This window comes from Equus asinus, chromosome 17, assembly GCF_041296235.1.
Source record: "Equus asinus isolate D_3611 breed Donkey chromosome 17, EquAss-T2T_v2, whole genome shotgun sequence".
In the NCBI taxonomy this organism is placed as follows: domain Eukaryota; kingdom Metazoa; phylum Chordata; class Mammalia; order Perissodactyla; family Equidae; genus Equus; species Equus asinus.
Genome location: NC_091806.1, coordinates 9,509,278 through 9,532,514, shown reverse-complemented (window position 1 = coordinate 9,532,514; position 23,237 = coordinate 9,509,278). Strand labels below are relative to the sequence as shown.

Sequence of the window (23,237 nt, the reverse complement as noted above, 5' to 3'; positions counted from 1 at the left end):
TCACAGGGCAGTTTGTTCTTCACATGACATCTGTGACACGAGACTAGGAAGGCTAGGTATCACACTGCTTCCAAAAAGGCCATCATGTAACTGTGGGAAGATCTGGCTTTTGTGGGTCTTGAAGCCCCAGAAGGCCTGTGGCCTCCCCAGTCACACACTGAGGGAGAAGCACGACAGAGGCAGAGTCAGAAGGGAAACGGCTCTTAACCCACTGCAGCTACAAGATCTTACTTCTGACATTTTCAATATATCCACGTACCACACTGCGGGGGCGCTCCCGCGGTCTCGGAGGAGGCCTGGGCATGTGAGAGGCCTGTAATGAAGGAGATGTGTACAGTCTTAAATAAGCCCAGAGCCTGAAAAAGCATGGAGCCTAACAAAGTGGCCAACTCCAAAAGCAGCATGTTCAGGAAAGGACCGAACCAGAGACCTGAGAAATGGTCCCATGGGCCACTGCCTCTTCATCAAAATCATAGTTATCTGTAGTTTCATTCCTAGCACAGAACTACATAATCGATAAGTATCTTTGGAAAAAATAGACGGCCACAGGACTGAGAGGCTGGAGACCCGAGTTTTGCGTTATCCAGGGGGTCTCAGGTAAGTCCCTTCTTCTCCAGTAAGAAGCAGAGGGGGAGAAGGGGACCTTTACTAAGCTGCTAGTACACGCCAGACTCTTCACAGACGCAATTCCACTCAGTCCTGACAACTCCATGGGGCAGAACTTATGTACAAAGTAGTATTTACAAGGCCCAGAGAGGCTAAGTAACTTGGCCAGGGTTACAGAGCTAATAAACAATAAGGCCAGTAGTTGGATCTAAACCTGTTTAGCATCAAAGACCAAATAGGACCTGTACCATCTACTGTAGCCTGAAAATCCCGGTTCTCTAGATAAGGAACAAAGCAATGAAGTTCAACAGTTTTCTCCAGCAATCATCTTTATTCTCATTTGCTTCCCACTCCCACTTCCAGATAATAAAATCGCTGTCATAAATCTACTGTCCTAATCCTTTAGGCTTAAAAACTGTTGGGAACTCCAAAGAGGTTTGTTTATGTGGGGGATATATAACACACACACACACACACACAATTTATTGTATTCTAAATTAAAAGGGGGGAATTTTTAAACAAAAATACACAAGCACACATTCCAGTAGCCAACAGAGTGATGATGTCACCCTACGTCACGCAGCCTCTGGAAAATTCCACAGGATGCTTGTGAAAGAACAAGTGATGTGGTATTATTATGAAAATAATTTTAACCTGATGGACCCCCTGAAAGGATCTCAGGGATGTCCAGGGGTCCCTGGCCCACACTTTGAGAACCTCTGTACCAGTGTGTGCTCAGATTTGGGTATCACCAGGGAGAGAAGCAGGAACAAACTGGTGGAGAGTTTGCGAGGCGTTAGGAGGACAGTGCGGATACTCGAACCCGGGATTTCTATCAAGTGCTTAACGAAACTCAATGTGCCAGCTGTCAATTTACTGCCCCATAGCTTCAAATTCACCCTTCACGGCCCTGTTTGTGACACTGGAACTGGACCCTGTAAAGTTTCCCCTTTGCCAGCTGGGGCGACAGCATGGGCAGTGGAGGGCACTGGAGGACGCTTCAGGAGGAGGGGCTCTTCTCCCGGGTCAGGCGCGCCTTTTTCACGTCCTGCTCCCTCAGGACTGGGCCGCAGGCAGGCAGGCAGGGGCACTTAACTCCAGCAGGTTTAAGTGGCATCCCAGGGGCAGCTTCCAGCAGGTTCTGCAGACCCCCGACAGCAACTCGGCTGAGGCTCTCCCCACAGGTGGTTCCAGGTGAGCTTGCCGAAGCCCTTGCCACTTTCTCAGCAAGTTCAGCAACACCCGCTGGGCAGCTTCCTGTAGGATCTGTAGGTGACCACGGGGGCGGCTTGTTTCTCGCCTGCCAGCCTCAGTCTGTGGCTCGTCAGCAAACCTCACTGTGCGGTGGGCTACAGACCCAGCAGGGGAAGGGCTCTCCCAGACTGATTTCCCGTAATCTTTAGACTCCTTCTTACCCTTTAGTCACTGATCTCCTCTTAATCGTTAATGATTCTTTCTATTAAACTTTTCCCATTCAAGTTACCGTGTGGTTTCTGTCTCCCACCTGGACCCTGACTAATACACCAGGGCTGTCAGAAGAGTCATAAGACAAAAGGGGAATTGTTCTCCACGGCCTCTGAAGTTAGAACCACGACCAGCGGCTGGGGACAGTTACAGGGACATTGATTTAGACTCAAAATAGGCAAGAGTTTTCTGACATAAAGTGCCTTACGAGGGAATGAAAGGCCTGCAGCACTACCACGTGCCCTTCTACTTGAAACATACTCACTTAGGTCAGATTTCCTCTTGGCATCAGACGAGAGGTCAAACAAGACGCCTCTGAGGTCCCAGGACTGCAAGAGGCAGTGACACCTCACAGAAAGAACCGCCTCGGGAAACAGCTTCACGTGCCAGGCACACCCCTCACTAGTCGTGTGAGGCGGGACAAGTCAATCACTTGGAACCAGTTTCTCTGGCTGCGAAGATGGGACGGTAACAGCACCTTCACAGGCCTGACCGTGAGACCCAGCACGGACGCGCTTAGCAGCATGGGGCCCAGCACATGGCAGACACCCACTAAACATCAGATGTGCTTTCCCTTGAAAGTTCGTGTCTATTTACAACCAAAGGATTTTTCTGAACCTTAGGTGGTAGTGGCAAAGTGGTACGTGTTAGATCTGCTCCATGACTCTGACAGTCCACTGGCATGTCCCGAGCTTGTACCTTCCATGTCCACTTTTAGACAAACAGAATACCTGCTGTTAATCCTCTAGAACTGAGAAAATCTAACACACTAATGAAACAAAAGAACAAGGGACTTCCACCATGTTAATTTCAACAGGCAACAAACAGCTGCTCTTCTCACAGCATGCGCAGGAACCAGGCGGGCTGCCTCGCCGAGTGTAACACAGCTCTACCCTGGATGACATCTGGCCTTTCCCTTGCGGGGCGTGGACAGCATCTAACCACAGGCAGCCTTCCACATTCTTCACCTCCACATATCCAAAGAACTCCTCGACAATGTCCACACGGGACTAACTGGGCCCGGTAAAGTCTTTGATGGGGACGTTTCAGAGAGTGATGAGGCCAGAGAGGATGACGTGGGGTGCAGACGGGAATGGAGAAGGCATCATGGCTTTTCTGGAAATGGGACCTCCCGTGCCTGGTCTGAGTGAGGCTGGGCAGCCAAAAGTCGGCTTTGCCGAAAGGAGTGTCCATCCCAAGGACCAGCTGTCTGTGAACCACCATTACCACAAACCAGGACTCTCAACAGGATTCCCAGTTCCTCCTTTTCACATTTTCCAAAAATCAGGCCTCCAAGAAAGAGAACCACCATCTTCTCAGGCTCCAGCATCCCTCCTGTGGGTGGACACGAGGGCAGCAACCAAAGAATAAGCGTTATAATTACTCCCTGCCCTCCAGCCGATAATTCTGGTAGAGGATTTTAATTCTGTTTAAAAATTAGGACAGGAGCACGAGGTAGGAAAAAAACATCAGTGAGAAAGAAGAGAAGTTTTTTTCCTTCCATTAGTATTTTGAAAAGAATAGATTTCTTTTTCTGTCTTTGAGTCCCTGACAAGGATTTCGTTCTTCTACATGATCCCAACCAGAGAACCCACAAAGCATGATGATTTTCCCACGGCTAAATGGTCATCTACAGAGACACAGTGGGCTCCGTGCAAAGGGCAGGAGCTTTGGGTCCAGAGAGACCTGTGACTACTGCTGGTTCTGCCATCTGCAGCTCTGCTGCTCAGGCAAATTACTCAACGAGTCTGAGTCGCATTTTTGTGAAATGCGGATAATTCTGGCTTCCCTGCAGGTTTGTCCTAAGGGCCAGAGGTGACAGGTGTAAAGGGCTTGGCACGGATCCTACTCCTGGGAGAGAGAAGGGACACAAGACACAGCTATCATAATGCGGTGCCATAATCTTCACCAAGGGACTCCTGTGAAGTCTTAGGAACCTCACTTCTCCACTGACAACTTGCAGAGCTGGAGACAGGACACGAGGTGACCTCTCAGGATGCAGAAGGAAACACGGTCATAGCTGGAAAGCCTCAGGCTCTAACCCCACTGCTCAGCCCAGATGGGTCTCCAGCTCCTTAGTCCTTTCAGTTCTGCGGAAAACACGCCCTTGGGCCTGTGTCTCATCCTGGGACTCTGCAGTTGGCCAAATGGAAATGTCACCTTCCATTCACACAAAGTTGTCTGAAAAACACGATTTTTCAAACACATGGCTGAATTTATGAAAAACAAACAGCTGAGCCAAGGGACCTGATAAGTTCACAGTTGTGAGCTTCAGTCCAGCTTGAGGGAGAAAAAGAACTCCTTGTGTTAAGGACTTTTTTAAATGTGTATTGATTAACGGTTTTCTCCATGTTGGATGCCAAAAGAGATGTGAGCAAGAAGGACTTTTCTCCAGCTTGGCAAAGGTACTACGAAACGCTCAGGGTGACCACAGATCCACAAAACAAAGGCCCAGATTATCTGCGCACAAGGCTTGAGCTCACTTCAGGAGCACTGGAGGCGCTGGGTGTGCATCCGGCCCCCGGGACCCCAATTCCTACGGTCCCAGAATTCAGCTCAAAAGGAGGGGAGCTGATCTGCCGCATCCTTGTTGCCTCTTCTGGGTGACCATCCTGTGGCACAGCCAATCCCATCCCATTCTCAGTTAGCCTACTGAGAACTATGAGAGTCGCCATCTGAAGCTGGGGGGATCCCGAGATGAACTCAAATTTAAAACTGAAATCCATTAAAACAGAAGGCAAGTTAAACCTCCCTGAAACGTACAATGTAGCAGCTTCCTTCAGGGCGAGGCCGGGGGCCAAGACTAATAACCTCCAGCCCATCAAGCTTAGAAGGGAAGCTGGGCAGGACAGAGGCAGGGGCTTGCCTTTTTTCTGACAGAGCTCAAAACCAACGTGACGAAAGCTCACTGGAAATTTCTATTGCCTAGCCTAAGTATTTACTTAAACTTCAAACCCAGCAATTTAGACCTAAATGTACCCAAAGAGAAAAGAGTATTGGGTTGGGGTGGAGAGTGAAAAAACATGGGGGTGGGGGGATTTCTGCCTCCACTAATCCTTCCAGCAGCAGACATGTTAACCACAATATTTATTTTAGTAAATGTAGAGAGAGTGAAAAACATCACTTGCGCCTCTAATATTTCAAAGCCTTGGACTCATTTTTTAAAAAATATATATGTTACTAATGCTGTACATGAAAACTCAGATGCCTCTGCTGGCACGAGGGCCAGAGCCGACAGCCTCATTTACCAACGGAACAACACCCTGCAGATTAACAAACATGGCGTGTGTTCTCCCCAAACAACATCCTCGCCAGCCGGCGCCCCGACCGAAAAACCGCCACTGGAAAAGAGCTGGTCCAGTCTCCAAACGTGTCAGAATTAGGGCCTTACGGCTTGAGGGCTCTCTTTCCTCCCCAGAGCCAAAATATTTCAAAAATAAACTAAACTCTTGGTCATAAAATTAACCACTACGTTTTAGTAGGATCTACACCAAAAATTAAAACTCAACACCCAGCTCCAGGACCTCGGTTTGGGCTGCTGCTTTTAGTTATGCCGATGGACGGGCTCAGACCAAGAAGGAAGGAAAAGATTTCTCCTTTCTCATCGTTTGCAACAATACTTGCCCAAAAGAAGTGGCTCAAATTCACCATAAACAATGCACCCTAAGCCCTACGTGGACTAGCCAGGTTTCTAAGGAGAAGCCTCTTCTGCATGCAGCACCAGAATCGGCTCTCTGCCTCTCTGGGCAGGAGGGTGGGGCGGCTTTTGTGTGCAGGAGCGGACACGACAGCGAAGGCAGCATGACCCACGGGCCCGGCCGGATTCGACGACCAGGGATACACGGCCTTCCTCTTTAAAGCACGACCCATCCTTCAGAAGTGAAGAGACCAATTAGCAAGGTGTCCCCATCCAGCCCACTTCACTCCAGGAGAGGCCACCCGTCCGACGGACCCACGTCTGCTGTCAGAGGTCCTCCCATGCCCCTCCCTACACAGCTGCTTGTCCTCCCTTCCCTGCCAACACCTTCCTTTTCCTTCCACCCTTTTCTCCTTTAGTGAGCATCAAACAAAACAAAAGTAGATGTTGAGAAGGAAAAAAGCTTGGCATAAAAAGATAGTTAATCAAAAGAAAATTCTTAAAAAATGTGCCTCAGGGCATATATGGGCCCCTCTGTTAAAACAGCTATGGCTTTGTTTACTTACACGCTGCGGCTCCCTAAATCTAAAAAGAAAGCAGAGGGTTCTCTCCGAGGACAAAAATCCCACCAAGTAAACATTTTTAAACGTCCCAGGAGGAACTCAAGAATTTTCTAGAGGCAAATTCTGGGTGCCTCACAGACAGAACTACGGTCTTCCTCCAGCCTGGACATAGATCTCGTACTGGTGGCTTCCAGGCTGGACTGTCGGACTTCAGTATAACCAATTAAAAGGGGACAGCCATCAAAGTGCAGATACTACTGTCAGGCCATAAACTAGCCTTATCGGTGACAGTGGGGCACATTGCAAACTTCAAACCCATTCCTTGCTCTCAGCCGTCAGGAACTTCCTGGCTCTAATAGGCTGTAAAGGGCAGGAGCTTTGAAGGCTGTGGGATTAGGATCAGTAATAGATGGACCGAACGAGAAACCACATGCAGGTGGAACGCGCTCTATGCGTCCTGAATTAAAAACAAATCCAATTAATCCAACAGCTCTCGGCCCTAGCTGCGAGCCAGCCGAGTGCAGGTGGCCGAGGCGGGGAGCGCAGTGCCCACGGAGGAGCCCACGGAGGAGCACACGGGAACTGCAGCGCCGGCTGGCTCGAAGGAACTGATTCGAAGCCTGGGAGGCAGCCTTTGCAGACTTTCCCAACCAAAGGGGAGGCTGTCCTTTTTTTTTGTTTTTGAAGAAGGGCACAGTATCAGAGCTGAGATAAGGGAGAAGAAAACGAATGCCTTTTAGACTGAGTTTCCATGTAAACAAACCAGCGGAGAGGGCCAGGGAGGCTGAGGTCTGTTTTCCCAAGGCTGGTGCCCTTTGATCCTAGTGATTCCTAAGCCGCCAAACACTCGGGGCTACAGAGCACGTCAGGGGCTCGCTGGTGAAGGGGCCACCCCAGAACAAGAATGAGATGATGGAGAAAATGGGGGTCACGCTGCCGCAGAAATGGCATCATTGCTGACAAAGCAGGACATTTCATTTAAAACAAAGCACAGATAGTCTGGACATCCAAAATCGAGCAAGCTGAGAGCTGCATGAAGGCCCCAACCAGGCCTTTCCTGACACCCCATTCCCCCCGCTCACCTTCTGGTGGGTTTTTATTCTGATTATTCCAGACGACCAGCAGCTTGGCTAGACTGGGCACCTTGGACACTTCGGTGATGACCCGGAAAAGGCTCTCCACTCGGTCGTAGGTGAGGACGATGGCGGTGAAGCCCTGAGACTGTGGCGGGATCAGCGGGAGGAAGAGTGGGTTGCTCACGCTACCCCACTTCTGCAAGAGAACAGATCAATATGGGTCAGAGAAGGATCCAGTAACAACAGACCACCTCTTTCCCACAATCAACAAATCGAACAGGGGAGACGGGTGGATTTTCACCACAACCAACTCAAGAGCTAAGCAATCATCCAAAGCCTTGCCCTCAACGTCTGTGTGGACTCTGGTTAATTCGGTTGGGCTCTGGTGCCACTGAAACAGGAGCCGAGAGCTCCTGCGGCTGAGAGGTTTCCAGTTACACATGGCAGATTCAACACATGCACTTATCTCCATTCCCTCCCCAAACCCACTACAATGACGGGAAAGAAACGGAACCCAGAAACCCACGATGATGATAACATGGAGGGAGACGACAGCTGAAGGGCAGCATGCACGTGCTTCTGAAAGATGGCAGGGGCTGCGGCAGCGGTGATGGCGCGGAGGGCAAGCCTGGAAACGGAAGCACCCACTGTGGGAGCCGAGGGCACAGCCAGCTCCAACTGCTGACCCCACCAAGGCCCAGGAAGTGAGCCGGGGGCGCCCTGGGAGGGGCAAGGAGGGGAGGGGGAGCCCTGGAGGACGGGCCACAAACACACGTCAGGAGCGGGGACAGCCCTTTCCACCTGCCCACTCAGCCCGAAAACCTCTCCTGCCAACCCCAGCGGGAGAAGGGGTTCATTCTCTGAGGAAACTGACGCTCCAGACGTGGAGGCACAGCTGGCGGAACACGCGGGAGAGCATCCCCATTCCGAAGAAGGAGCCACAGCCTTCCTCCCCCTCCAGTTCCAGGCTCACTCGCCACCAGGTCCCCCGCCAGGGAGGCCCTCAGGGCCATCAGCTTGCCCTCACACAAAGCACTCCTGACCAGGTCGTTGGTGCTTCCCTCTTAATCACAAACAGAGCCTAGAGTCACAGACGTTTCAGGGACGTCTTCAGCATCAACAAGAGAAACCACAAACAGGACAACGAACTCAGAAGACAGAGAGACGACAGAAGCAGCAGAAGGAAATCAAAACAACATCAACGACAAATTACATCCTCAAAGAGAGAAGATATTTCATCCATGAAATAAGAATCAATTGCTTTTTTCTTTTTTTGAGGAAGATTAGCCCTGAGCTAACATCTGCTGCCAATCCTCCTCTTTTTGCTGAGGAAGATTAGCCCTGAGCTCACATCCGTGCCCTTCGTCCTCTGCTTTATATGTGGGATGCCTGCCATAGCATGGCTTGACAAGTGGTGCCATGTCCACACCTGGGATCTGAACCAGCGAACCCCAGGCCGCCAAAACAGAACGTGAGAACTTAACTGCTGCACCACTGGGCCGGCCCCATAAATTGTTATTTGTATTTAAAAACATCTATCAAAAAACAGGAAAGAACTCTTGGACATTAAAAACATGATAGCTTAAATGTTTTCTTAAAAGCTGGACTGACAAAGATAATAACATATTCCAGCCTGGTGAACAACAAGATAGATGAAAAACAGGTCAGAAAAGATGAGAAAATCCAGGAGGTCCAACATCCACCTAATAGGAGGTTCCTGAAAAAGCAAACAGAATACAGAAGAAATGAAACTACCAATGAAATTAAACAAGTTCTCAATACGGAAGATGGAGAGAGAAATTCTCAGACTGAAAAGGCCCAATGAGTAATCAGCACATTCAATTGAAAAAACAAAACTATGACACAAAAACCACTGCCATGTCACAGCACATCCCTTCTGGATACTGGGACTAAAGAGCCTCAAGAAATAAGAAGTATGAGTCTAGGTGGTGAGCACGTGAGTTCACTGCATGAATTCTTGCAACTTCTCTGTAAGTTTGAAATTCTTTCAAAATAAAGTATAAAAAGAAATGAAGGAAATTCAATTTCTTTGCTACAATTAAAATATTAAGTAATTTTTGGGCCGGCCCCAGTGGCCTAGTGGTTAATTTCGCACGCCCCACTGCAGTAGCCCGGGTTCGGTTCCCAGGCGTGGACCTACGCCACTCGTCTGTCAGTGGCCATGCAGTGGCAGCAGCTCACAGACAAAAAGAGGAACATTGGCAGCAGATGATAGGTCAGGCGAACCTTCCTCAGCAAAAAAAAATATATATATTAAGTAATTTTTAATGCAGCAATATAAGCAAAAACTTTTTTGAACTGATAATAGAAAAAGATTGTTAAAACATTCTTATATTTTTAAACAGATTTACTGAGATCTAATTCGTCTACTATACAATCCACTCATTTAAAGTATACAATGGTTTTTAGTATATTTTTAAAATATAAAGTGAAATTTGCCATTTTAACCATTTTTAAAGGCGCAGTTCAGTGGCACTAACCACATTCACATTCATGTCATTAGGTGAACAGCCCAGGACCTAACTTCACCTCTGCCGGAAGGTGGCTGAGTATGGAACGTCCCACCTGTGACTCTGGCTGCTGACACTCCCCTGAGGTCTTTCAGCCTCGGGGATTCCCAAGGTCCCCATCACCGGCATCCAGATCACTGATGGACACCCGTCACCACGTACATGACAACAGCTGTCTGCCAGATGTAACAGTGTGGGACAGGAAATGTACACAAACACATGGAATACACATGGGGCGGGAACTCAAGGCGACTAAGCGGGATTCCTGGCCCCCTAATGTAATCAGGATATCAAAGCCAAAATGTCCACACCAGGCCGTAATCGGACTTCACAACCAGGAGACACAACAGGACAGGCTGTCCTCTCAGCGCTGACCTCCTGTTTCCATGACATCACGCTCTGACATCAAGCTGTAGTCTTTACGAAGGCGCCCTCATTTGAGTATTTGCACCCAGGGTCTGATCACATTTGTAGGAACCCCTTTTAGCTTTCCACCCCAAATCTTGTCCTTCCTATCTTCCTGACTTCCACAGAAATGAAGTCAGTACGCAGCGCCATGCTGAAGTCACAGTTAACTCCCAAGGTCCACCGTCCCCCTGCCGTCACCATCCCAATACACTCACTCCTCCCGACACACTGCTCTTATGCCTGAAAACACTTTCAATGGAAAAGAAACAGAAGACATTTAAAAGGAGTGTGTAAAATAACCTAATGTGTGATGCTGACAGAGTCAAGACTTACTGAGTACTTACTAAGCACCAGCACCATGCTTACAGGCAGTAGCCCATTTGAGTCTCAGAGCAACCCCAAAGGTAGATGAAGTTATTATTCACACTTTACAGATGATGAAACTATGGAATCAGAAATAGCGAATGATTCCCAATCATTTGCTTTGCCAGTCCACAAAGAGAGAGAGAGAAAAAGTGAATGATGTTCAAGGTTACATAACCCTAAGAGATGAAGTGGGAAACAGCCTTGGCCGTCTGACTCCGCACACCAGACGGAGGTGGTTCTCAGCCCTTCACCACGCCCTCCGGCTCCAAGCCCAGGGGAAGGCATCACCATTTTACAGACCTTGGAAACTGGAACAGCAGGGAACTCAGAGTTCATGACTTCTAGCTCTTCCCTGAGACAAAAATACTGAAAGTTCTCTATGCTTGATAATCAAATTGGGCCAATAAGCAAGAGTCCACTCCAAAAACTATGATTTCAGAGGGCACACGGGATAAAAACACACCAAATGTATAACACTGACACAAAGGGAGCACATAAATTTACAAAGGTAAACACACCTCTAACACAGAAGGAAAAACTATTAAAACGTCAACAAAACGAGGTCTGTTCTTCGGGAGAAGCAGGGCATGCCAACAAGCTTGAATGCCTTCATGACACTAAAAGAGATGAAAATTCCCTGAGATCCGCGAAGCTCGGTTTCAGAAGACAAATCCCGTGGAAGTGAAACTGAGGCACCCCCGAAAGGCACCCCAGCTCGGATTTCGAGGCACCGCCAGGGAGAGGGAACCAGAGGCTCTGGCGGGACAACAGATCTGGTCTCGTCCCCGTGCCAGCTCCATTCGGGAAGAGGATGGTTACGGGCGGGGCAGGAGAGGGAGGAACGGGTGGGTGGGAGGCGGACAGCAACTCGTCTTGGTGGTCGATTTTTCCACACTCCCCGCTTGCAGACCAAATAGGGCTTGACAACTGGGGAGGCAGAAAAGGCAGCCTACTGGGGGACAGTGTATCAAGCAGCATCACAAGGACTGAAGTCACGCCAACACCCTGTCATAAGATACAGACGTTGAGACGAACACAGAAGCAACATACAAGCTGCTGAGCATGAAGTTACTATGACAGGCTCGATGCCTGACTGTAGGACACGCCCACAGCGGTGAGGCGAACGACTTCGAAAAGTGAGTCAGCACGTCTGGGGTCAGTTTTGGAAGCAGGGGTCCTTCATCTGAATCCGGGTTCTTTCACTCACCAGCTGTGTGACCTGGACATAGTACTTCCTCTCTCTTGTGCCTCAGTTTCCCCGTCTATAAGACTGTGATGACACTACTGCTTTTCTAGGTGGTATTACTTAATGCAGTAATTACTTCATTACCATCTCTTCTGAGTTACTGTTTCTTCACAACCTAGAGGCTGGTAATAAAAGTCAGTGGGTAACATAAGTAAAGTCGCTGACACACACGAGCCTTCGATACACGGCAGCCGGCAGCCGACCTTGTCGGAGGACAGTCTCTCGGGGCTCCGTGTTCTGCACGCCACCCAAGCGGGGCGGGAGCAGCCCGAGCCATCGTGAGGCCTCTGCCAGCACCAAGAACTCCCAGTGAGCCCCTTCCTGCTCTCCACCTTCACCTCACAGGCTGGGGGGTCCTGGCTGACCTGGGTGCTCCAACTGCACTTCTTCCTCTCCAGATAAACGGTTTTGACATTCACAGTTTTCTCTTTTTCCTTACTATTCTTTCTGGAAAGCTCCATGAGAGCAGGAGCCATAACTGTTACCATGCTCAGGACCCAGCACAGTGCCTAGCGCTATGCAACAGAAACTTGTTTAAAAATGAGTAAGTTAAACCCAAATGACCTGGGTCACGCTCCTCCTGTCCTCTCTCTGTCTGGATGTGAACTGCTGATGTACCTACACTTAAAGGAGCGACATTATTAGTTCTGAAATGATTTCCAATTTAGTTGTTCATTCATTTTAAAGTACTTACCAGAAAATCTAGTGTGCTATGTATTCTGAAGAAGTGTAGAATTAGGCTATTTAAGAGAGTTTGAGTCTGGGCCCGGCCCTTTGCGAGTCTTGCGACGTGTAAAGCGACTTCTGAGAGTCTCAGCTTCCTCGTCTGTAAGGTGGGGAGCGTGACAGCACCTGTCTCCTCAAGTGAAGACGGCTAAGCGAGACGACGCACATAAGCACTGAGCAGACGGCTCGACACAGAGCTAACTCCGCGAACAGCAGTTTAAAAGAAACACACAGACTCCAGCTCTCCCCACTTCGTGTTCTTCTCACCTGCTGAAACAACGGGATTATCAATATAGCCATCATTCCTACCAGCGTTATCTGGGGTCCTCATTCATTCAGCCAACATTTCCCAAGCACATACGATGAGCCTAGATCACGGTTAAAGATGCGAAGATGAACAAATTCCTTCCCTTCAAAATGCTCGTAATCTGATGGGGAGGAACACCAGGTAAAAAGATAAATTACAATGCGGAGTCGCAAGTACTAAGACAAGGTATTAAAATCCTGTCGCGACACAGAGGTCCACACAATCACCTGTGTCTCCCTGCAGAAGACGAGCAGAGAGCCCTCGAGTGGTCTCAGGATGCGCAGGAGCGGATGGCCAAAGAAGCGGGGGCGATGGGAGGAGCGCGTGCCGGATGTGCTGACGAGACAGGGCGGCCGGACGCCACCCGCTACAGGGCTGGAGTGGAGGGTGGGGAGCAGGAGTGAGAGGGACGGGACTCAGGCAGGGCAAAGCCAGCATGAAAACCCTTGTAGGACGGAAGTGTTTCCAGTCACATGATCAGCTTTTTGTCGATTTCTTTAGAAACCTTCCTCTCCTGAGTTGTGTTTTACTGATCAATTAACATGGCTACCCTTCTGTTCTATTTCAAAAGGCCAGAAACAGGAAATGCTGCTCTGCAACTGGGCTGCTGTGCCAATGGCTCCTTCCCCCCGAGACTGAATTGCAGCTGCCTTTGGCGCACAGCGGCAGCGCGGAGAAAGGCAGCTGTAATTGGGGTGTGCGCCTCCATACAGACACTCCGCTCCACTGGGGTGAGGTCAACAAACAAACCCCAGAGGAAAGACTGACGGGAGGAGAACATTTCAACAGCGGCATTTAGTCACCTCTGAAGTACCTTTAAGAACTGACCCCCTGCTGGCGGACCAAAGAGAGTGTCTACAGTCTGGGACCTCTTGACCCCACTTTCTGCAGGAAATCAAGCAAATTTAAACCTCCATAATTTACTCAAGACTCTGACTTCTGCCAGGGAAAAGGCAAACAATGCTGGCAATTAACTCTGTTGCCTGATTAAATCTCCATCGTGGCAAGAGAGGGCATGAAACCAGGTCCCCAGCCACAGAGACCCGAGCAAAGGCCAGGCCCATCCACTGCCTCGGCGCCTTCGGAGTCTTGGCTGTCAGTGCGGCTTTCGAACACACTCAGTGCCACTTCGCTCAGCGACGGGAGGAGACACCAGGAGGGGAAGTGTGCATCATTCGGACAGAGCCCTGGCAGTCAGCCAAAATGCCTGGTCCCCTCCCCCATCCTCCCACCACTCACTTCCCACTCCTACAACAAACGCTCACGGCAGAAGCTTCCCTAAGAAATCCCGACTGAAATTGCACACGTAAAGGTAATCCATATTGGCCAGGATAACTGTTGGCTCGCAAGGCCAGCTTTGGAAAAGTTCTTTCGCAGCACTTATTCTGGAAAGCCCTGGTGAATGAGCAGACAAGGGAGGAGAGGGGCCAGCGGGTTCAGGTTTCAGTGCCCTGGAAGAAAGGCCTTGGAGACAAGGCTTAAAGTCGACCACCAGTTCAAAGGGGTTTGCTCCTTCACGAAAGAGACTCAAACCCAAACAATTGGGCGTGCCTTTGGCAACCTCACACAAAGGAAGCTCTCGGGCCCCTGCTGCCACGCCATTTTGCGTTCTGTCAGTTGAAAGGTCACGGTAGTTCCACACGAGCCTAACCAAAACCATTCTAGCCAAGGTCCCCGAGCGCTCAGAAAGCAGAGGAGCGAGGGCCTCTGCTAAGCATTCCGAAATGTCCTTGCTGGAACTGCTTGACGATTATACAATCAAGAGCACGGAAAATCACATTCCATCACCAACTGAAGGGCTCTCAACCCAAACCAACCAGAGTCCAGACAGGAGAAATCAAGCTCAAAGCAGGAGGATTCAACATTGAATTGCTATTTCTCACCATATCAGAGATTTTTTTTAAACGTCACTTTGTGTAACTTCATGTGACAGGACGAGAACTAAGCAGATACTGGAGTCAACCCATATTTGCCTTAAAGGGAGGCACCCTGCCTGAGCGGACGTGAGGAGCAGGGGAGGGGAAGGGCGGGGAGGGCGGCCTGGCACACAGGAGCCTTTGCGCCCCATCGTGAGTAGCCTCACCTATCCCCACCTTGATAGAAAGGGCAGTTTCCCCGGTTGTTTTGAAGTTATCAACCCTTACCTCAATGTGGTTTCAATTATGAATTACCAGACTAAAAGGGGGGGAAAAGCTTTGATTTATTCTTTTTTGCTCCAATTATGCATGATGTGTTTCCACTGAAGACTTTGAAAAGTATTTCATCATGCCTCTCATCCTGAAGTGGTCAAAGGGCAAAACCAAAAGCAGTTAACCCTTTCACTTCTCCTCCAGGTTCAACAGACTCCCTGTCAATGGACAGAGGGCAAGGCCTGTGAAGTCAACCAAGTGACGGAAGGGTTAAGCGCCAGCACCACGTTACTAAGGTGCACAAGGGTGGTGTCCCCCGTCCGAGACGGTGAGACGATATTTATGTTAATGGTCACCGGGAGCTTTGAAAGGGCAATCAGCGATGTGGGCCCTGTTGCCTTAACCATTCACCTCTACAGCCCCAACCACTCAGCCAGCACTCGATGGGGCATGCGCTGACTTGGGGACCCAGGGAATTTAGAGACCTAACGATGTCTTCCAGCAGGTTCTTAGGTCAAGAGAGACATGAGTTGGGGACAAGTCTGAAGTCTACTTGCTGTGCTATGTCTTTAATGCATTCCAGCCCAAAAAATAACTGATTGTTCTGAAAAAGAAGAATAACACTGATGGTGAAATCTCACTGACTTCACATTAAACAGACACATGACAGATGAAGGAAATCAAAGGCTGAAAATTCCCCTAGTGCTGCAGACTCAAGCAAGAGTAAATTATCAACTTGAAATTCCTACAATTTATTGACAGTGATTTGCTCATAAATAAGCTTTCTCCAGGGTGGAGTTGGAACGCATTAGCCACATCTGGGGGTCCTGTGACTCTCTGACATCCAAAGAAACTGAGCCACAGAGGCCAGCCCAGGGTCACAGGAGCATGTGACCTATTTCCACTGTCAGTCTCTGTCTCTTTCCTCTGAACGCGTTTGAGAGCCTCTCTTTTCCTTCGGTGAACTACAGTTTCTTTATGATCATCCTGCTTGTGGTTTGTTGGTATTCCTGGAGGTGAGGCCTGGTGTCATTCAACAGTTCTGGAAAATTCTCAGTTATTATCCTTTCAAAAGGGCCTCTTTCCATTCTGCCTCTCTTCTCCCTCCAGAATGCTGATTAGACATATGTTGGACCTGCCTCTGTTCCCCACAACACTTTACCATCCCTTCACATTTCCCATTTCTCTGTCTCTTTGCGCTGCATTCTGAACAATCTCTTTCAATCTGATAATCGAATTGAATTGAATCATCGTAAATCCTCATAGGTGTGTTTCTGCTGGTTCTCACTCATGATACTGCCTTATTTCTTTAGGGCTTTGGAGTTTTGGACTGTGAGTTGTTCATTTTCCTTAGACGCTTTGTTTGTAGGAATTAACTGAGACCCAGGTTGAAGAGGAGTTCCTCAGGAGAGAGTTTGTGTCCACCCATGCTGGTCTCTGTCAACACAGGGCCACTTTCAATGTGAGTCTCCTCTTAAGGTCTGTCTGGACCGCAGCTGTAGCGTGAGTTTGGACCACAAAACACTTGACGGTGGCTTAGGACTCCAGTCCTCGACTGCAAGATCAATCCAGACCTACTTTTCTTTACCCTTTCACCGAAGAAAGGGTAAGTCTTTTAGCTTCCTGGCTTCGTCCCGGAAGCTCTCGTTAGATTCTCCGACTCTTCCATTTTCCGCTCCAGAGTCCCATCCAATTCTACAGTTTAGTTTCCAGGTGATATGGCCTTACAGTAGCAGCCTCACACCAACAACGCTTTCTACAGTGCTACACCACTTACGAAATGCTTCCACATAGATTATTTCATTAATAGCTCATAATAACCCTGTGAAATAACTAATATCCCCATTTTACAGATAACGATAACAAATTTCAAAGAGATGAGAAAGTACAAGGTCAAGCTAATAAATGGTCTTGAACTCAGGTTTGATTCCAAAATATCTTTCTCGATGGCCTTGATTAGTAATTGGTAATCAATCACTAATTGTTACACGATTCTTCTGAAGCTATTATTATCCCTGACTCCAGTCCTACGGATGAGCAAACTGCTGCAAAGAGAGATTCGCTAAGTTACTCAGATCATCACCAGGAAAGAAGGGATTAAAACTTGCAGTTCAGGAATTTCTGAGCTATAGTTAGCTTACTGAAGGCTCACAGGTTAAACCCATCTAAATGCCTCTTTGAAAATTCCAGTTATTATCTGAGCTTCAGCTACTTACATTTTTTCTTTAAAGAGCACTGAAATTCACATTTGGCGAGACGCCCACCCTTCTTCTATGAAGCCAAAGTACTGTCAAGAAGAGCAGGAAGGGTTGCCACTGATTGCTTTTCAGGTAGTAGAGGAAAAAGTTGACATTTCATCCTCCCTTGCTTGCAAAGGAAGCCAATCATTTATAAGCACCCTCGTCTGGCTGCAGCTTCCATCAGCGGGATGGACAGAAGCCAGTTAAAGGGCTCAACAAAAGCCATATTAAAAGAATTTGGAACGAGGAAAGAGCGGGTTCCATATGCTGATGCTTTTAATAATTCATGAGTTATATCAGTCTGCAAGTAATAAATTTCCCTAAATATATCTATGGTAAGATGGTTTAAGTCCAATGTCTAATCAATTAAGTGGGTGAATACTATAACCTAGGGCAAAAAGAGCACATCACTGATTTCACTGGTTCATGATTCGACATATTGAAAGCAACAGTTCGGCTGTTTGATAGTGCCAAAGATGTGGATTATTCTTAGAACGTGGGCTTCAAACACACAATCATCATCTCTGGGTCTGTTACTTAACAAGTATACTGAAAACACTTAAAAGAAATGCTTCAGTGAAAAAACCATTAACTTATTTGGTTGAAATAAACAAGGCTGATCTATAACCCTAAGTGTTCAAGAATGTTACTGGCAGCTTGACCTACTACTTCTCATGACGGGTAGAACAAATCCACAATTTCACCTGACTACCCCCCACTTTTACTGGGATGGTTGGAAAGAGCGGCTCCTCCCTCTGGCCTGGGCGTGAAAACGTTTGCTGGCAGCCCACTGACTGCCTTTCTCACGGAGGTGAGCAATGGTGTGGAGGAAGACCTCGCTGGCTGGGTAACAGAAACTCTTGGGAAAGATTAAGTTGCAGTTTGTGGCATCCAAGATCAAAACACCAACAGTTATGACCAAGAAAAGCAAAGCTTGTGAATAGTTTTGACCCGGCAGGAGTGTAACACCACCATGAAAGTGGATACAAAGTGGACAGGACACCCTCTAAACTGTAGTCAGTTCTCAATGTCTCTGGAATTCCAGCAATGTTTGTCTACTATGTTTTATCTCTGCTTCCTCCTGAAAAAAAAAAAAGCACAAACCCACAAGGGCAGAAAGGACAGGCAAGAAGACAACTGTGGACAGAAGGTCAACACATCTGGGAGGTGAAACAGATGGAGTCTCGTGCTGTGAAACACACAGAAACGTAGGATAAAATACAACAAAAACCTTTTTAAATACACTGCTGAGGTCACAGGAAATGGGAAGTCCACAGGGACCAAAAATGAAGAGCACCCCGCCAACGAGAGCTGAAAGTGCAGGAGCTGGCTGGCACTGGGGTACCCTGGGGAGGGCGCAAGCTGTTGCTGGGCTTGGCGACGTAGGGGTTTTGAGTTTAAGATCCATGCTGGAAGAGGGATGTGGCTTCGGGCACAGGAAGTAAGGGAGCTAGAAGTCAGACACGCACATAAAGCCAGAACTCTTTTTCTTTTTCTTCTTCTTCTTCTTTTTTTTTGCTGAGGAAGATTAGCCATGAAGCCCTGAGCTAACATCTGTGCTGTTCTTTCTTCACTTTATATGTGGGCTGTCACCACAGCACAGCTAACGAGTGGTGGAGGTCTGCCCCTGGGATCCAAACCTATGAACCCCAGCCGCCAAAGCAGAGCACGCTGCACTTAACCACTATGCCACAGGGCCAGCCCCCCAAAGCCAGAACTCTTGAAGGCCTCACAGTCAGTGAGAAGGTGGTCCAGGAAGCCAGCCCCTAGGATACGGAGGCAACCAAAAACACTTATCTGTTTCAGCCTGAGTCTGGGTTGGGGTGCCTTCCACAGAGGCTGGCCCTCAGACAGGCCTGGGGTCTAAACGAACTCTACCCGTGTCGTAAGGAAATCTCCAACTGGGAAGTTAATGTTAAAAAGTGATTCACCTCTGGGGCTGGCCCCGTGGCCGAGTGGTTAAGTTCGCGCGCTCCGCTGCAGGCGGCCCAGTGTTTCGTTAGTTCGAGTCCTGGGCGCGGACATGGCACTGCTCATCAGACCACGCTGAGGCAGCGTCCCACATGCCACAACTAGAAGAATCCACAACGAAGAATACACAACTATGTACCGGTGGGCTTTGGGGATAAAAAGGAAAAAATAAAATCTAAAAAAAAAAAAAAAGTGATTCGCCTCTGCCATACCCCTGGGACATGTGCCAGAAGTAAAAACAACCAAGAGCAAACAAACAAACAAGCTCTCCCGAGAAAGAGCCCTTCCCCAGGCAGCAAAGACTTCCACAGAAAGCCACCGAAGAGGAACTCGCGTTCCAAAGTCATAAAACACACAAGGAAACAACATAACAGGACCAACAGGCAGTGGGCAGGTGGCAGGAACAGATCTTACAAGAAAATTAAAAATTGGATAATTGGAGAAAACAAAGTCAGTGTGTCAATCAAAGCTATAAAAGAAGGAATTGAAAACATATGAATAAAAAGACACTAGGAAAAAAGACCAGGCAGAGATTTAAAACGTAATTCAACAGAGGGCCTGGCCCCATGGCCGAGCGGTTCAGTTCGCACGCTCCGCTGCAGGCGGCCCAGTGTTTCGTTGGTTCGAATCCTGGGCGCGGACATGACACTGCTCATCAAACCATGCTGAGGCAGCGTCCCACATGCCACAACTAGAAGGACCCACAACGAAGAATATACAGCTATGTACTGGGGGGCTTTGGGGAGAAAAAGGAAAAAAATAAAATCTTAAAAAAAAAAAAAGTAATTCAACAGAGCTTCTAGAAATAACCACTGAAATTTAAATTTCAATGGATAGAGAAAAAACACATTGGTCACGGCTGAAGAACACAGCAAAATAGACGTGTAAAAATTATCCAGCATGTAGTACAGAGAGTGAAAACGTGGAAAGCATGAGGCAAAAAAACTGAGAGACACAACAACAGAAGGAAAGAGGTCTAGTATATATTTAATAGGATTCCAAAAGGAAAGATAAGTGAGAATGACAGATACATAACATTCAGAACGAAAATGACAATTTTCCAAAACTGATTAAAGACATGAATCCTCAAGTTAAAGAAGAAAAAATCACTCTCAAAAGCAGACAGAGAAAGGGAATTAGAAAATCACCATTTGGCCACTATTTTAACAATTGATTCAGGCAAGAGATTGGGAACGGACACTGAAACCAGTCGGGGAAAGTTGGAGGAGTTATGGGATATTTATATAGTTTCAAAGCATTTCCCCACAAGACACATTGAAAAAGAAAAAAATAGTAACTTTAGGCTAGAGAACCCAGCAAATCCATGGTCGAAGTTATCATCACTAGAAATGGGACAAACCGACACGGTGTGTCCTCCGACATGACACATTGAGAACACATTACTTCTGTGACATTCCTGCATTATGTGAATTTCAATAATTTGAAATTGAACCCACAATTTGATGCAAAAGCATCAGACAAAACCAAATCAAGGGACACCTTACAAAATAACTGGCATGTTCTCTTCAAAAATGTCAATGTCATGCAAGGCAGATGGAGAAATCGTTCTAGACTAACGGAGGCTAAAGAAACGTGACAACTGAACGCTCGCATGGTCGAGGATTTTCTTTTGCTATCACGGACATTACTAGGATAACTGGGAAAATCTAAATAATAGTATTGCATAGATGTTTATTTCCAGATGATTTTGGTAACTGTACTGTAACATTATACGAGAAGTATTTAGGGGTAAAGGTTCATCATATCTGAAAACTTCCAAATGGTTCAGGGAAAAAATACATATATATATATATATATCTATGTAGACAGACACACACGTATATGCACAGAGAGAGAAAAGAATACAGGAAATGGGGTATAATATTAACATTTGAGGGGTGTGAGTGAAAAGCACAGAGACTGTGCTATTTTTGGAACTGCAGAAATTATGTCAAAATAAAAAGTTAAAATAAAAAGATACGGAGAATCTCGGGTTTGTTTAAGCAATCAAGCAAAAGGCAGAGAGAGGAACACAAACGACCTGGCAAAGCAAAGAAAGTGAAACTGTCCCAGGAGGGTGATGAGAAGACACAGAGATCCAAGGTGCTAGCTGTCCAGGAAGGAGGGACCCCGAAAACAGGAATAAGGGACAGTTGGTTCCAGGATCCCATAAACCAAGATGCACAGGCAGGCCACTCTCTCCCTCAGCCCCTTCCCCGCTGCCACCCTAGCAGGAGAAGGGAGGTTTATTCTCTGGAGAAAACGAATTAGAGAGAGTCCCCACTCAGAGACACCAGGCACCATACCCAACACAGCGGATTAAGCCATCACCTACAAAACAAAGGAGGACAACCTAACTCCTCCCCCACTCAGCTCACAAACGCTTGTGGTCCAGACTTCTTATCCATCCTCTCCCCGACTCCCAGGGGCAGAAAGACTGTTCTCTGGATCAAGGAACCAATCCAACAGAAATAACCCTGAATACCGACATTTGGCAAATAGGCCGCCGTCCTCTTAACCTAAGTAACCCCCGCCGTTGAGAAGCCTCATCCACGTACACAGCTTCAGACCAGCTTTCAGCCGCACTCTGAAAGAAGACCAGACCGCCGAGAATCATCAGGTGTTCAAAGAAAGCGCCAATATGAAAGACAGAAAATAAAGAGCTGAAAAAGCAGTTCAAAGGACACAAACAACACAGGGAGCTAAAGAAAAATAAAAACAAAATCACAAATATCTTTCAGAAAAAGCGTTGTATCCTTAAAACAAGAAGAAGCAGCTTTCTTAAAAAAAGATGAATTAGAAGTCAAGAAAAAACTCTTGGAAATTAAATGTGAACAAAATTTTAAAAATCAAAAGAAACGTTAGAAGATAAAATTGAAAAATTAAGAAATTAAGAGGAAAAACTATTAAAACAAAAAGAGATGATAAATGGGACAGGAAAGATTTTAAAAAATAAGAATCAATCACATTCATCGTCCAGATAACAGAGGTTCCATAAAGAGAGAAAACAGAAAGAAGAGAATCAAAGACACAAAACATGAAAACTTCTCAGAATTAGACACGAATTTCCAGCTTATCAGGATCCAAATCAATATCCAATGAACAAAAAACACTCTCCCAAAGCATATCATCATAAAATTTCAGAACATCATTTCCCAGGAAGATAAAAACGTCACATAAAGGGATCAGGAATTAGAACATCTCACTTTTTGAGATTAAAACGAGAAGCTTAGAGGACAATGAGGTAACACTTTCAAAATTCTGAAGAAAACCCATCTCAACCAGAATTCTTCTACGCTAGCCCAACCATTAATCAAACGTGAAACAGAACAAATATATGTTCAGACATGTAAGGGGACAGCAAATTTGTCTCTCAATAGTCCCTTTCTCAGGAAGACACTGGAAAAATTAACCAAAAAGAGGCAGATGTTAGAACTTGGAGTCAAAGAATCCAAGAGAGAAAAGCAGAATGCGCAGAATCCAGGGGAACTGAGAATCTGGGAGGACCACGCTACAGGGGACCCGGAGAGTGATCGGTCAGGACTGGGGCTGAAGATGGGGAGCGACAGGAGAGATGATGGGGGGCAGGGGGAGGCAGGAGGGAGGGAGGGCGTGGGAGAGGGGGAGGGGAGAAGAGAGGGAGGGGGAGGGAGGGTGAAGGAGGGAGGGAGGGAGGGGAAGAAGGAAGGAGGGAGCTCCTATAGTTCACTCGTGCTTGACCATTTTACTATTTTGTTGAAGAATTTCGTAAAAATTAATTAGTGATAGGCATACAGAAAGCTAAAAGAAAAAAAAGAGGCAGTTATTAACTCCCTAGAAAATAGTAAGTTGTACAAGAAAGCAAACATAAGATGGTTTACAACTTGGCTCAGTTGAAAATGATATTTAAATAGTCCTAATAATGCATACAATAAATACTGCTTTAACGAAAAATGATGATACGGCCCTACTGGTAAGATGGGAGAAG

At 47.3% G+C, this 23,237-nt stretch overlaps 1 protein-coding gene across 4 annotated transcripts in view; it reads right to left on the bottom strand.

Moving 5' to 3' along the window:
- The window catches only part of EXT2 (exostosin glycosyltransferase 2), a 145,679-nt gene that overhangs the window by 41,602 nt on the left and 80,840 nt on the right, over positions 1 to 23,237 (bottom strand). For all 4 annotated transcript variants that reach the window (XM_014861250.3, XM_070487567.1, XM_044749638.2 and 1 more), the window contains one exon: positions 7,353 to 7,542. In XM_014861250.3, coding sequence (XP_014716736.3) covers positions 7,353 to 7,542 — 190 coding nt within the window. The remainder of the gene's footprint in view (positions 1 to 7,352; positions 7,543 to 23,237) is intronic.